General features: G+C 47.0%; 1 protein-coding gene across 2 annotated transcripts; it reads right to left on the bottom strand.

Moving 5' to 3' along the window:
* Positions 1-1,758: 1,758 nt before the first annotated feature.
* LOC129685892 (cytochrome P450 2A1) lies at positions 1,759-13,547 on the bottom strand. 2 transcript variants are annotated; one of them, XM_055619412.1, is made up of 9 exons: positions 13,339-13,547; positions 12,920-13,082; positions 10,661-10,810; positions 10,301-10,461; positions 8,579-8,755; positions 6,427-6,565; positions 5,812-5,999; positions 5,167-5,308; positions 1,759-4,404 (listed from the first exon to the last, which is right to left on the bottom strand). In XM_055619412.1, exons 1-9 carry the CDS (start codon positions 13,510-13,512, stop codon positions 4,223-4,225), a joined length of 1,476 nt encoding a protein of 491 aa, XP_055475387.1. In that variant the 5' UTR covers positions 13,513-13,547; the 3' UTR covers positions 1,759-4,222. The 2 variants fall into 2 exon arrangements, with proteins under 2 accessions (XP_055475387.1, XP_055475386.1); XM_055619411.1 differs by having other exon boundaries at positions 6,427-6,568; positions 13,339-13,546.
* Between the last annotated feature and the right edge of the window lie 2,340 nt (positions 13,548-15,887).

Below are 15,887 nucleotides of genomic sequence, written 5' to 3'. Positions count from 1 at the left end.
AACTGGCCCACTAAACACCGTGCTTCTTTCTTGGTGGTGGGAGGGCCAGCTTATCCTCCACCACAGGAGGAATGTCTGTGCATGCCTCACACCTCTGTACTTTGAAATTTTCAGTAATGTAGAACACCATCATATTTTGGGCTTATTATCCATCTTCTGATGTATGTATGTGCTACTTAGAAGTCTAAAGTGGTTATCTTCTCCTCACGTGGTTCAAGTAGCATAATGGCATCTATATAGTTAATATATATATAGCCTATATATAAGGAAGAGACAGACAATCAAGATCCCTTCTAATGAAGTTATGACACAGGGCTAGGGAGTTAATATATCCTTGAGGTACATCTGGAAAGGTATATTGCTGGCCTTGCCAACTGAAAGCAATTGCTTCTGGTGCTCCTCATGGACAGAGATCAAGAAAAATGACATTTGCTAGATCGATAGCAGCAAACCATGTACCAGGACTGGTTAATCTGCTCAGATAAGGACATCTGGCATGGCAGCTGTCATAGGAGTCACCACCTGGCTGAGTTTTCAGTACTCAATTGTCATTCTCCAGGCTCCATCTGTCTGCTGCACTGGCCAGATAAGATGGCGAAAGAGAGGTGTGTTGGGAGCCACCACCCTGCATATTTCACGTCCTTGACGGTGGCACTAACCTATTCAGCTCCTCCTGAGATGTGATATTGTCTTCAATTGACTGTTTCCCCGGGTGATGACAAACCCAGCAGCTGCCTCGCATTAGGCTTTTCCAACCAGAATAGCCTTCACCTCACAGGTCAGGGAGCCAATGTGGGCATTAGGCCAGCTTGAAAGCCTGTCTATCCCACTCATACATTCTAGGACTGAGGAAATACCCCCAGATGAGTTCAGGGACTCACAGGACCTCCTGTGAGCCAGACTTCATAAAAAACTATGTTAATTACCTGACCTCCATAAGTCCCACATCAACGGGAGGGCCACAGTTTTTGGTGGGCTCTGCTGGAATCAGTGTCCGTTCTGAGCCAGTATCAGATAAACCTCCAGAAGTCTCATTATTTCTTTTCCCACAGTGTTCAGTAACTCTTGTGAACTGCCTCAGGGCCCTCTGGGAAAGGACTGGAAGAAAGCAAACAGTAAAATTTAGGTATTTTATCAAGATCCTCCCTTATGGGGACCTGGCCATCCCTTCACTCAAGGGGTTGTGGGTCTGAAAACTGGCTGAAGTCTGTTTATTGGTTCACAGGCTAGGATTCCCACTTGTCATGATTCAATGTAGTTGTCTTTCCTTGGTTTGATAAATTTTCTGTTTACACATTTTTTTTAAACACCAACATTATAATGAGAGCTTTGATTTGGCTTTCTGCAACGGTTTGTGTGCATCTAGAGCTGGTCAATGTTATGGCCTAGTTCACTGTTTCATTACCTTGTTCTGAGATGCTAGAAATTGGTTAATTTTATCACAGAGCTCATTTTTCCCTTTGTCAACTTATCTAGAGATACTAGGAGCAACCAACTCACATCATCATTTTCTTATTTTCCCACAAAATTTCAAAAGTCTTATGAATAGAATAACTAAAGTCCTTGCTTCTCACAATAAGTGAGTCAGGGTAATTAAATGCATTTGTCTTCATGAGTTTGTTAAATAGCACACACTATGGGCTTTCTGTAGTTTCCAAGAGACTTCAGTGACTATAGGTGTTGAAAAATTGAAAGCCTGTTCCAGACATTTTTTTAAAATCCATCCTTATTTTAGGATTGTGCAACAGAGTTACATGCGTGTAACTGGTTCCACTTGGGAGATTTATTAAGGGAAGGGGAAAAGGAAGGGTAAAGGACAGGGGGAAGGAAAAAGGGAAGGGAAGGGGAAGGGGTCACAGAGACTGCCTCTGGGCAGGGCAGGAGAGAAAGAGAGTGAGAGGAGGGGCTTTGAGTTCTCATATAAGGGGACCCTGAGCATGCGCAGGTGGCATCAGGTGGTCTGTAGGTAGCTTCACAGATGCCTGATATACGGTTTGTCAGGTCCCTTGGGAATGGCCGTAGAGATGCCTGTTTACAGATCCCAACACTTACACTTCTATTGCTCCAGAATCTCTTATATATTTGTCAGGGGTCTCTAGAGCAGTTATTTTCAACCTGTAGGTCACAACCCTTACAGGAGTCGCATATCAGATGTCCAGCATATCACAACAGTGCAAAATTACAATTATGAATTCGCAACAAAGTAATCTTATGGTCACCATAACACAAGGAATCATATTAAAGTTTCTCAGCATTAGGGAGTTTGAGAACCACTGCTCTAAAGAAACAGAACTGATAGAATAAATCTCTTTTTCTCTCTATCGATATACCTCTATATTATATAAATACATATAAATTAGATATCTAATAAATACATATTTATGTATATTAGAATGGCTTACAGGCTGTGGTCCAGCTAATCCAACAATGGCTGTCTACTATCAAAGGGTCGGTGAATTCAGTACTTGTTTATTTCAAGAGTCTGGATGTCCCTAGCAGGTCTTCAGTATGTGGTGGAATCCCAAAGAAGTAGACTTTCATGCCAGTGAAGGGATAGACTTGTCAGAGAGAGAGTGAGGACAAGAAGGCAAAGAGCAAGAGCTTCCTTATTCCATGTTTCTCAGATAGGCTTCCATAGAAGGCATGGCTCATTTTTAAGGTGAATCTTTCTACCTCCAAAGACCTGGATTTAGAATGGGTCTTCCCACTTCAAATGATTCAATCAAGAAAAACCCCTCAGAGGTATGCCCAGCCCTTGAGTTTTAGTTAATTGATGGTGTGGTCAAGTTGACAACCAAGAGTAACCATCACAACTGACAATCTAATGTTCTTAGATATTTCTTCATCCCTGTATGCAGCATATGCTTTACTAAGCAAATGGGTCCCAGGCAGATGTATCCAGCTGTTCAGATGGTGCCATGTATCTTGTCTCTTATAGTTTTACACTGATTCATGAGGGAGCAGGCAAGAGATTCTATGGCTTTTTATCCAAGCCCTTTAGCCGAGCTCCAGAGACCCCTCCTTCAGAAACCCATGCAGAGAATATGGGCATGTGGCAGAGAAGAATAGGCCACCTCATCCATGGACAGGCACATCCTCGCTGATCTGTGATAATTCATTGTTCTCCTGGATTTCTGTCAAGGTGTTTCTATTCCCATCCCCCAGAGTGACTGAGTCAGACACAGTGACCTCACCTGGCTCAGGGGGTAGGGCCCACGTGCCCCAGTGATCAAGGTGTATATGAGAAAGCAAGACTGTTGGAAAGTGTGTGTTGGATCTAAATCAGTTGCCTGCCAGGGCTGTGGGAATAAAACACCTCAGACGGGATTATTCAGGATGTGCTATAATATCCCAAGTCCCTGATGTTTCAGTTGAGGAAAGGATGACATTAAGAAATTGCCCACATGGGCCAGTTAGATGGCTCAATAGGTAAAAGTGCATGCTGTCAAGACTGACAACCCGAGTTCAAGTCCTGAGACCCACATATTGTAAGAAGAGAAAATACTTCAAAAAGGTGTCCTTTGGTCTCCAAACGTGAGCCCTGGCATGTTCTACTACCCACACTCATAAATAAATGTAAGTAAAATACCCCAAACAGACAGACAGATGTACAAGACAAAAATAAACAACAAAACAAAACAACTATAACAAAAACCTGACCAAAAGACTGTGGCTACAAATCTGTGTTTAAATATCTACTGGACTCTTACGGTCTGTGAGAACTGAATTTAAACTATGTCTCTTCTGGTTGGCATAGTGCTTTTTTGAGACAAGGTATATAATTATGGCTGGCCTCCTAGAGACTCACCTTCCTCTCCCTCCTGAATGCTGAGGATAAAGTCCCAGTGCCCCGAGCTGAGCTAACCTGAGTCTTTTAAACCTCAGCTTAGACTCAGATTTCTAAGCTCCTCCTTTGTGATGTACACACTGGGCTTGGGACTGCTCTTGTTTAAAGTACTGAATGATGGGTGATGGGCAACATTTCAGGAGCTGACAAACAACCCAACCCTTGCTCAGTGAGTGACAGCTGCTATTACCACTGCCCACTACAGGTTTGTTTTTTTTTTTTTATTACCGTCACGATTTTAGCAAAGTGAGTAGTCTTTTCTGTCTCTTCTCTGCATGTGATCTCTTCTTAACGTGCAGTTTTTCCCTTCTCCCTTCGCTCTGGCTCTACTCCAGTGTCCCCCTCCCTCTTGCCCCACCTTGCTTCAACCCAGAATCAGATGGGGAGGAAGCTCATGGTGTATTTTGGTATGATCCTCGTAAATCCCAAGGGTTTGGGAGATTCATCAATGTCTTCAAGCCTCTTTGGGAACTTGAAACGGAAGTTCTGCAAGATGGTGGTGAGGAAGAGGAAGAGCTCCATCTTAGCCAGGCCATCTCCCAAACAGATCCGCTTTCCTGAAGAGGAGAGAGAGAAGGAGCTCAGAAGTGGAGGCGGTTCTCACTGCCACCACACCTCAGTACCTGGTGCGCAGCTGCATTCTCTTAGGGAGAAGGGGCTGCAGCACTGGAGCATAAAAAATGAACACGGAAGATTTTAACCTCGCCCTTCCCAGTTTCCCTATACAGGATGTTGGTCGGTGAAATGGGAAGTCCAGGTGCTTCCTGAACCAATTATACTCTCAAATGTGGATGCTTGGCTGTTCCCTCATGTATGTATGTATGTATGTATGTATGTATGTATGTATGTACGTACGTTTGTATGTGTCTGTCTGTCTGTGTATTCTATTTTTTTTCAGGCAGGGTTTCTCTGTGTAGCCCTGGCTGTCCTAGACCCACTTTGTCGACAAGGGTGGCTTTGAACTCAGAGATCCACCTGCTTCTGCTGAGATTAAAGGCATGAACCATCACCACCTGGATGTTGTCCCCTTTTTCCAAGAGTCTGAAGAATTGCTTGTATGAGCATGACCTGGGGAAGCTGGCAGACTCAGTCTGTGCTTTGCTTTTTCCCCATCTCTGAAAGTTATCCTTGATCCCATTGATACTTTGACCTGTGTCCGGACGCTTGTGCTTGGTAGGTACAGGGGTTGCACATGGTTGGCTGGAAGTTAGGTTCCAAAAGGACTTGGTGCAGGAGAATGATGCTAGGCTGTATCACAGTGAGGGGAGCTGACATGAGTTTCCTTTGGTGTGAGCACTAGTGACCCAGTGTTTCCTTACCTGTGGAAAAGGGCAGAAAAGCAGCGTTCTTCTTCAGCTGCCCCTTGTCATCCAGGAAGTGCTGGGGGTTGAAATCTTTGGGACCAGGGAAGAACTCTGGGTCTGTCATCAGAGAACCTAGTATAGGGAACACTTCAGTGCCCTGAAAGAAAGAAGGAAGGAGATTCGAGAAGTAGAGTGATGGAGATAGCACCTCCCAGAAGTGCAAAGGCACCAGGTGAGGAGAACTGGAAGGTGCAGTGTTGGGGGTCCCTGAGAGAGGGGCATTAGGGAATTTCAGTTTTGAGGGGATAAGATATGTGTCGCCTGTGGTAGGAAACTGAGATCAAGGGGGTTCATGCCCTGAGGCAGGCTGTCAGAGTGACTCACGATCTGTGCCTCCAGCACAGGGGTTGAGGGACTGGAGGCTATCAAGGCAGAAGAGCAGGTAGAACTTGGGGTTCCAGCAGTGAGACAAGAAGTGGGGGATGAATTTCCCGAGCCACCAAGTCTAGGAAAGGTGACAGTGATCTACTCAGAGGGTCCTGGCGAGACTGAGGTGGTAGTCGAGGAAATCTTTGATTGGAGGAATCAGAGTGGGTTGTACAGCGATAGCTGAAAAGGGGCACTGAGACCCAGGAAGAGGACTGGAGGGTACGGCTGCACCTTGGGGAGGAAGAAGCCACGGAATGTGGTGTTCTTGGTAATCCTTCGAGGAATGCCCAAGGGAGCAAAGTTAGAAAATCTCTGGATCTCGTTGATCACAGCCTCGGTGTAGGGCATCTTCAGGCGGTCCTCATACTGGGGCTGTCGGTTCCTGCCAATCACCCGCTCAATCTCCTCATGGACCTTGGCTGGAGTACAAGGGGAGAGGGGATGTGTTTAAGAGCCCAGGGGCCTCAGAGCAGGTGCAATAGTTTAAATGTGTAAAACTGTATGTACTGCATGTCTCTGTAAATGGCATGCATATAGTCCATTTGAAACATATCTCCATACCTCTCTATCCTTTTCACTACAGAACCATGGTGGGGGAGGGAAGAGTGTCGGGGCATGGACCAGAGAGAAGGAATCTGGCAGCCAGTGGGAAATCAGTGCAGAGATGTATCATATTTTAATTGCTAGTGAGAACTCTGTTTATGCATTTAAGATGCCCCTGTCTTCGCATAGCAGGGCATGTCTGAGCATTCAGGGACCTGGGAGAGGTAGGAGTCATTGTGGTCAACTTGGAAGAGGTTGGAACATCTGGGGTTCCCAACTTTCCCTGCCCCACACCAGCCTCACCCTCCACATCTGGGTGCTTCATGAGCAGCAGGAAGCCATAGCGCAGCGTGGAGCTGACAGTCTCAGACCCGGCAAAGAACAGGCTTAGTGATGTCATCACCAGGTTCTTCATGTGAAACTCTGAACTGAGGTCCTTCTTCTGCTACAGAGATAGGGAACACAAATCCATTCATCAGGTGATCACCCCCTTGGGGATGTTAAGGTTTTAATTTTCTAAAAACCTTTAGTCATTCTTTTATAAATATGTTATTAATTCTTTGAGGATTTCTTTTATTGTATTGTGAGCACATTCACACCCTTCCCCAAACCCTCCCAGATGAATCCCTTTCCACACCCACTGAACCTTGGGTCCTCATTTTTTAGACATATATGTGATATGTACTTTGAACTTATTCCCCTGTTAAGTTCCCTTTTCCCTTTTGTCCTCCACTGAACCCTTTCTTATTTCTCGTGAGCCCTCCTCCAATTATGACCTCTTATTTGTGTGGCCAACTGCTTGTAAGTAGGGTTGGCTGCATGAGTACAGGTGAATACAGTTTTGTTTGGTTTGGTTTTGGTTTTGTTTGTTTTTGTTTTTTTACTTGAGAAAGAGAAATTTACTGGTAGCCCCACCACTAAGGAATAGAATTTCCTCTTTCCTCTCAGCTGTTAACTGCAGATTAAGTTCCTCAGGGAGAAAGGGGGCCCCATCGCCACCACTTCTGGAGTTTTCTTTGGACCCAGCTCTCAAAGGGTCCAGACCAAAGGTGGAAAGCCTAATCTCCAAGTCGTGTGAGGAGTCTTTGGTTTGCATGAGTTTTGCTTGTTTCTCTGTCGTGTCAACTGTCTGTCCTTTAGCTATCATTCTGATGTCACTCTTCATGGTTGGAACAGTTAGAACATGAGGGGTCTATAGATCTTCAAGCTCTACAGAATTCCAAGTCCTTTCTTCCAGATGTGAAGCACTCTTCTATTGCTGTTGTTGTTTTTTTGGTTTGTTTTTTTGAGACAGGGTCTCTCTGTGTAGCCCTGCTGCCCTAGACTCACTTTGTAGACCAGGCTGGCCTCGAACTCACAGAGATCTGCCTGACTCTGCCTCCTCAAGTGCTGGAATTACAGGAATGTGCCAACGCACACGGCTGCTGTGGAGCACGTTTATGCCACGTAATAAACTCATGTTGCCCGCACCACTCATATATATCTATGTGCATTTCATAACTGGGATGTGAAATGCTGGAGAACGTGGTGGCTAATAGCAAAAGCCTCAGAGTCAACCCGTATGTGTGGGGTGTGTTCAGTTTCCTCGCTACATGATGTCAGGCTGGTCACTTAGAAACTCTGCGCAAAGTCTCCTCATTTGTGAGATTTAGTCTCCACAGAAACTTCTTCAGTAGCTTCAAGGGGTGCTAAACAGGTGTCTAGCAGAATGTACTGAGGACAGTGTCTGACAGGGGAATGCTGGAATATCGGTTGGCATGATGATTTGCTTGCCCATGTCCTGGCTTGGATAAGGCACAATGTTGGAAGACTCTGCTTCTTGTTGTTGCAGTCCATCATGTCTGGACACCTCTCCCCAGCTTGGTGCAGAGTGGACGACTCCCTTTCTCAGCAGGGGCTTCTTTGTCTCTGCCTGACCTCATCTGGAGTATCTGTAGGGACAGACGCCTCTAACCATATCTGGATCCTGGCCTTTGGCAGTTTCCCCTGCTTGCCCACAGGATAACTAGGTACTGTGTTCCTGTTCATATGATAGGACTGTGCTGCCAAATGCAAATAAAGCATTCCTGGCACTTCAACCTCCCGCCAATGGTGTGCATCTACCCTGGGAACCCTCCACCCATTCCCCAAGAACTATGTAGCCTTTGTTCACCTTGAATAAAGTTGAGCAATCTTGCTAAGACTGGTCTCAGAAAGCTATTCTGTTGTACTCACTGTCTAAACCCTTCTCCTCCCTCTTCCCCTTCCCCATTCATCACATCTGCTCCCTTTGTCCTCCGGGGTCAGGAGCCAACAGTCCCCATGGAGAGGGCTCTACAGCTCAATAGCTAACCAGTGTGGTTAGCCATGGCTGGACTGTGAGGCCCATCCCAGGGCTGGATGGGCTCTTCCTTCTTTTCTAAAGTGATTCCCAGCTACCTGGTTGTAGACTTCCATCCCCCAGTGCTTGGATCACCTCCTGCATGTGGATGAGAAAGGAGTCAATGAAGTTCCGTGGGGAATTGAGGTCCAGGGTACTCTGGTTCTGCTTCACTTTCCTTATCATGAAATCTTCCAGTTCCTGCGTGTACTTGATGATCTGTTGCTGTGGTCCTGGCAGGTACCTCATCACTGAATGGAACATGTCGTAGAGCTGTGGTGGGGGAGAAAGTGTGGAAAGAGAGCTGTCAGTGGCAATACCCAATGAGCATGGGACTTGTCTCAGGGAAAGAGTGTTACTTGGCTGGATCGCAACACACAACTCTACTTTTTCTTTCACCTTTTCAGGTATGCATTCTTTCTTTTTCCCTTCCATTAATTGATTTATTTATTTACTTTACATCCCAATCAGTGCTTTCCTTTCTTCCTCTCCTCCGAGTTCCTCCCTCACACCTCCCTTCTCTCCATTCCTCCTCTTTTTCTCCTCAGAGTAGGGGATGTCTCCCACGGATATCAACCCGCCTTGGTATATCAAGTTGCAGCAGGACTAGGTGCATCTTCTCCTATTGAGGCTAGACATGGCAACCCAGTTAGGGGAAAGGGATCCAAAGGCCGGCAACAGAATCACAGGACTCTACTTTATTCTTTAAAAAACTCCTAATATTCATTTTGTTGTTTTTACTTTTAATGATGTGCATATGCATGAGTACAGGTGCCTGAAGTCAGATACCCTAGACCCGAGATCCCCTAGACCTGTGATTCCCTAGACCTGAGACCTGAGGTCCCCTAGAGCCAAAGTTGCAGGTGGTTTTGAAATGCCCGCCACAGGTTCTGGGCCTGAGCTCAAGTCCTCAGGAAGAGCAGTGCAGGCTGTTAAGCACTGCAGCTGTCACTGCTGACCAGAGACAGCAGTTTCACAGCTGAGTTAAGCTTGAGGGCCATTGTCCTACAGCTTAGTTGGGGTGGCTCAAAGGGGGGCACTAGCAGACATTCAGCCACTTAAGTGACTGTGGATCAAAGCATTATTCCAGCAGAGTGTAATGGAGAATCACATATCTAGATGTTTGGGCATCTGGAAGGCTAAGGTTAGTTGTCTCCATATTTGTTTGAGATTATAACTGGTTTTCTAGGTAGTCAGGTCTTCATCCTGGGAAGGTACCGGTTATAGGTATGGGGTACGCCTGTCAGACATTGTTTTGACGTGAGCTTCGTGCAGCTAGAAGACCCTTATTTGGGAGTTTGGGAAAACATCCTATCCAGAGATTTATGTTTGACTGTCTTGGTTGAAGTGCCTGTCTACCCATTCCTGAATTTATGTGGCACAAACGACTGAGTCTTGCCCACTTGGACCAGTGGGATATTTTGGAAGAGTGGCGCGCACAGGCAGGACAGTTTCACTGCCCTTGAGTTTGCAGAACCAGGTGTTCAGGAATGGAGGAGGGGCCTCAGGTGTTACTTGTCTCCCATGGGCAGGTGTGACTTTCGGAAGGACCCCATACAGGCTTTGTTAGAGCACAAACTGGGGAAATCTGCCCAGGAGAGAGAGACATGCAGAGGGCTTCCCTCTCAGGCTGTCTTTTGAGATACCCAGATGTTGTTAGATTCTGAGTACCGCAGAGCTCCTGCGGGCTCCGATGTACCAATTGCCGAAGGGTGAGGTTTTGGAGGAGTTTAGGAGAGTGGAGGTGGCCCTTGCCCTGTGTGGGTTCAGCCGCTGTGGAGCACTAGAAGGGCATCAGGCAGAGCTGCAGTCTGATACCTGCCCCGTGCGGGAAGCTGCGAATCTGTTCATCTGATTCATCATCCGCAGCAGTGACAAGAACTCCTTGTCCTCATAGCCGAAACGGTCCCCGAAGATGATGGAGCTAATGATGTTGGAGGCAGTTTTGCTCAGGTAGAAGGTGGGGTCAATGGGGGCTCCTGTGGGGTGGGGCATGATTGGGAAGATACAGGGATTAGGAGGGAGAGAAGAGTCAAGTGGATGGTGTGGGCATTAAGTGAGGGACCAAGCTCACAGCACTAGAATCAGGGGACTGTCTGGCGGGCATTCTTCCCCCGCCCCGTTCTTCTCCACAACCCACAGGTTCTCGTGGTCAGGGCTGTTGCTTCTCTTGCTCACCGCACGTGGCCTGCAGCCTCTGGATCAAACAGCCCGCCTCCTCCTGGATGCGCTCCTCCACACCACGCTTGCCCACGCCGAAGTCTCTCAGTGTAGCCAGGGTGAAGCGCCTGAGTTGTCTGGCTCGCTCCCCGCTGCTGAACGTCACCCCTGTAAAGGTATGAGCATGGGGGTGGAGAGAGGTAAAGTGAGCTGAGGAAGGAGGTAAAGAGTTGGAGAGAAAACAGGGCCTACAAACAGACCCTGCGTCAGACACACGTAGAATAGGAAAGCTGGAATGAGTCAGCCAGTCAAAGAGTATCTTAGCTGGACCAGTTCCATCATGCCCCAAGATACCGCTAGCTGCTCTGGGTTCCTGAAGTGGCTAAAGCAACCAATACAGGGACGGTCGGACATCATTTTCTGAAATCAGAAGACACCCATAAAAGCAAGGACAGACTACACGCAAACATACCCATGGCCCTGGCTCTGATTCTGTTTACGTGACCTGAGCTATAGTCACGTCTATATTTTGACACTTGGTTGTAGTAGCTGTCTGTGCCTCCCCCAGTTTTTCAGGGAAACAGATTTCTCCTCTGTGTTAAACTGTAACCACAGGCTTAATGTTCTAAAGATATTTGGCTCTGTGTACTTTGAATTTTGCCCTTTCTTGCCTATAATAGGAGAGTCTGCTGCTCAAGGCCATTTTGTAACCTTGGCCGGCCTTTGCTGGAGTATAATGTTCCATAAGCACTATACTCAGCTTAGAGGAAACGTGAAGTGTGTAAAGCAGCATTTAAACAAACAGGCAGCACAGGGAAGAGATGGTTCTGGCCGACCTCGCAGAAGACGTGTTTGAAGCCAGGCACCCCCACGGCAGCTCTTGGCCTCTTTAACTCCAGGAGATCTGACTCCTTCTTCTGGCTTCCATGCGCACCAGGCATGCACATGCTGTACAGGGACACATACAGGCCAAACGCCCACACACAGAGAAGTGAGAATAAATAATCCTAGAAGCCGACCTGAGCACTGTGGAGTCTGCCTGAGCCCTGCAGCTGACAAGTAAGGGTTCTGTGTGTGGGCGTCGTCTTCATGTCACTCTGTCATTTTATTTTGGATTCAACTCACACCCCCATATGTACAGAATTTAAAATAAAATAAATCTTCAAAAACCTAGAGAGGGCCGATGTGCCTGTGGGCGCGTGGGCACAGGTGGCACCTTCATCAAGGCCTGCCATCAGTTCTGCTGTGGACCGGGAGCCACATGGACTAGGGGCTTAGGAGGTGCTGTGACTTCAATGTTTGTGTTGGCAGCTGCCACTGCTGCATAGCTGACCCCTGATGCTCTCACTTTACTCCTCAGCGTGAACTGTACAGGTAGGTCATTCTTTGAACCGTCAGGACCATCTGGGTTTGGACACCACCCCCACCCCAAAATTGCATAACATAGAGGCACTCAAGTGGCAGAGACAGAAATAAGGAGGCCAAAATCTGAGGTGAAAACAAAGGTTATGGATGATTCCAAGTTGGGCTAGAAACAGATAAAAACAGGGAGAGAGAGAAGCTGAGGCCATCTGAAGAAGCTGTTGGGGAGGAAGGAGAGGAAGGAAACTGTGAAAAAGATGATTTTGGTCTCAAATCAGAGAAAGAAAGGGAGGGAAAGAGAAAGAATTATGGTAGAATGTAGATGTTTACCTTCTTTATGACAGCAAAAGATAAAACTATCAAGGGCTGGGCTGAAGGCTCATTGGTTAAGAGCACTCGTTCTACAGATGAGCGGGGTTCTGGTCCAGGCATCCACACAGCATCTCTCAGCCATCTGAGACCCCCACTGTATAAAGTCTGATCATCTCTCTGACCTCCACTGGCACCAGGCACATACACACACAGTGCACATACATCCACACAGACAAATACTCATACATAGAAAAAAACAAAGTAAATAAACCTAAAATGTTTAAAGAAGATGAGAATATCGACTAAATTTAAAAGGATTCAATCTAGGAGAATGTCAAGAGGTTCTAAGAGATAGAGCATGGAAGGAGGACACTTCATGAAACAGAAGAAGCAGTAGGGGTAGGAAGCATCTGGGAGCAATGATCACAGATTCTGAAACAGGCCAGGGAGAGACACATTGAGAAGCAACAAGCAGCAGGGTGTGGAGAGAAGGAAACAGGACTCTGTAGAGCCTTGAAGGGGGGAGGTGGGTTAGGAAGCAGGCTCCTTAAACAGGCTAACAACTGTCCCTGGCCACGCTCCCCAACGTGGTACCCTCCTCACCATAGCCTTTGAAGAGTGTGTTATAGGTGGCCTGCTCTCCTCGTCCGCTGAATTCTTCAGCTTGGTCGACCAAAGCCTCTTTGACGGCATCATATCCGTACAGCACCACCACACGACGAGGCCCAAGGTGGATGGTGAACACAGGGCCATAATGCTCACTGAGCTGGCATGGGGTACAAGGGATCTGTTAGATGAGTTATTCGCCCACCTGAGCCAGTACACAGTGGCCAGTTAATATGATATTCTGCTTGGAATAAACAAACGACTGGAAGAAAAAAAAAAAATGAAGACCTGGAATAGCTCCGTAGCCTTCTAAACTCCACTATCATAAGACTCCAGCTCACTCCATGAGTTCTCTGTCACAATGAACGGGAAACAGCACACACACACCCACACTCCCAGGTCCCATCCATCCATACCTCTGTGATGGAACTATAAATGTCTTTTGTATTCAGTTGCAGGTAGTTCCCAATGAAAGGCAAAGGAGTGGGTCCTGGAGGGAGTTTTCCCCTGGATTTCTTCTGCCAGACAGACATCAAGACCATGACGCTCAGGTAGGCCAGTATGACCACAAGGAGCCCCAACACCAGCATGGTGGCCAGTGAGGGTGACAGGCTGATGGCCAAGGCTGAGATGCCCTGCCTTTATACCCCCAGGGAGAGAGGGTGCCCTTTGCTCCTATTTATCTAGGTGAGTCTTTTACCTCCCAATCTTATCTCCTAACAGTGACGTTGTCTGTGTTGCAACATCAACAACATGGATGAGGGGGGAGACCACTGACTGTCAGGCTTAATCCAGAACCCTTAAAGAGGTGTTATCCACAGACTGCCCACCTCTGGGTCACACAGAACTACAAACCTATATCTGTATGGCTGAACACATGAAGATAGCCCTGGTGGATATTTGTGCTCTGTGATTGAATTCAAATTCTCAGATGTTCCTTAGATACATTCCGGTATTACTGGAATGGTACAGGGGGCATGGCTACCGATGTTGAATCTTTGGGGGGAAAATTATTTCACTTTCTTTCTTTTATGATCATATCTTGTTAAAATTTTATGTATTTGAATGTTTTCCTTGCACTTCTGTCTGTGCGACGCATGTGCACTGTGTCCGGGGATGCCAGAAGATACAGACAGATCCCTTGGAAATGGAGTTACACACGGTTGTGAGCCCCCCATGTGTGTCCTGGGAATAAAACCTAGGTCTTCTGTAAGAGCAGCAAGAGCCCCCTATGCTGTCTCTGAGTCCTAAATCTTTGCATCTGTTTTATTAGGAGAAAAACATTAGTAAGGAACTCAAGAAGGATTCCAAAGCTGTGGATTGGCGTTCACCTGGCAGGAGGCTCTGTGGGTGTGGAGTTCCTGCTAGAAGTGGATAAAATTCCCTGTAGGAGACCACATGTTGGGTTTGGCGTTGGTCCTGTGCTGTGTCTTCATGCTCAAAATTCTTAAAGGAGCCTTACCTTGAGATTAGGACAGGCAACCTTCTCCCTGTCTGTGTATGGCTTGGAAAAGGGGTAGAAACCCACAGCCACAGTTCAGTGCTCTTTTCATGGGATAGAGAAGAATTGCTCAGAATTTCAGCTGGTGGGAAGGGATTGCAGAAGCTCTGCCAAACAGCAGGCAGAACGACCAATATGGTGAAAAACCCTGGTCCTCACAAAGTTTCTAACTTACAAAGAATCCCCCTGGGAAGCTCACTGGGGTAAGGAGTGCTTCTGACATGAGTATGTTTTTCAGGTTACATACCTGTGTATGAGGCACAGAACGCAGGGCAGGCATGAGCACATGTGTGAAAGACCTTTAGATCAAACTCTCGAATGCCAGTCCGTGGGGCTCCGTCTTCTTGCTTTCCCTCTCTGTGCATCTTAGTTGGCAAGCAGGCCGTGCATGGTGGTGCTTGTAAAGCGACAGCCCATTTGAAGGCGTGTTCGATGGTTTTAAGTGGCATTTCTTGATTTTTTTTCCCCTTAGGGCCTGCTCTTAGCAGTCAGAGGGAAGTTCAATGGCAGAGATTTAGGTTAACCCCAGTGTGGAGAGCATAGGCCGACCCTGGGATACTGAGGCTGTGAGCAAAGGAAGGATGAATGGCCATGCTGATCTTACCTTATTGACCTTCTTTCAAAAAAAAATCCAACATGTATTTGTGTGTGTGTGTGTGTGTGTGTGTGTGTGTGTGTGTGTGTGTGTATGTGTGTGTGTGTGTGTTACATGGACATGTACCACAGTGTACAGTGGAGGTCAGAAGACAACTTGTAGCAGTCGATCCTCTTCTCCCATCAAGTGGACTTCAGGAATCCAACTCAGAGCATCAGGGCTGGTGAGCCGTTCCACCAAATCCAAAGTTATTGAAGTCACAATAAGGACAAACAACCTTTTGGTGAACGTGTATTCTGGGAAGATATGGGTAATGTGTGCCTGGTCATTTGGGTCTTAGTGCCAAATGGGCTTTTTCAACAGTAGCCTCATTATGGTCCCTCCATTGGCATTGGATGAGTGATAATTATTTTTCTACCTCTGGTACCAAAGGGACTCTGAGACTGTGTCCAGTGGTCGCTGTGGTCGCTTTTATAAAGTCATAAGGATGGCACCAGAGGAGCCTGAGGGCGGTCTCGACAGGTGTGTGCACAGCATTAGTTATGAGCCGAGATTGCCCTCACCTTGTTTCCAGCCAGGACTCTGTGGGTTCCTGGGAAACCTTTGAGAGTGGGACCACTTTGGCCTGCCCTAGCCTTTGACCCTCTAACTCAGGAAGTTTATGAGGGCAAAATTCCTCTCAAGACTGGTCTCTTGTTGTTGTAGATTTCTGGACTCTGAAATTGTTGAAGGAGGCAAGATCAGTATTCTAGGAACGAATAGGTGTGAAGACAGTTGTTGGTTTTGAAGATGGAAGATTTGGGGAGGAGATTTTATGACTGTGATAGCAGGTACAACCCCTCTTCTCCCAATCTTCTGCCCATACACGG

The sequence above is a fragment of the Psammomys obesus genome, unplaced genomic scaffold (assembly GCF_907164565.1).
Source record: "Psammomys obesus unplaced genomic scaffold, mPsaObe1.curated_primary_1811, whole genome shotgun sequence".
In the NCBI taxonomy this organism is placed as follows: Eukaryota; Metazoa; Chordata; class Mammalia; order Rodentia; family Muridae; genus Psammomys; species Psammomys obesus.
Note: the sequence above shows the minus strand (reverse complement) of the source record. Positions and strands in the feature narration are given on the sequence as shown.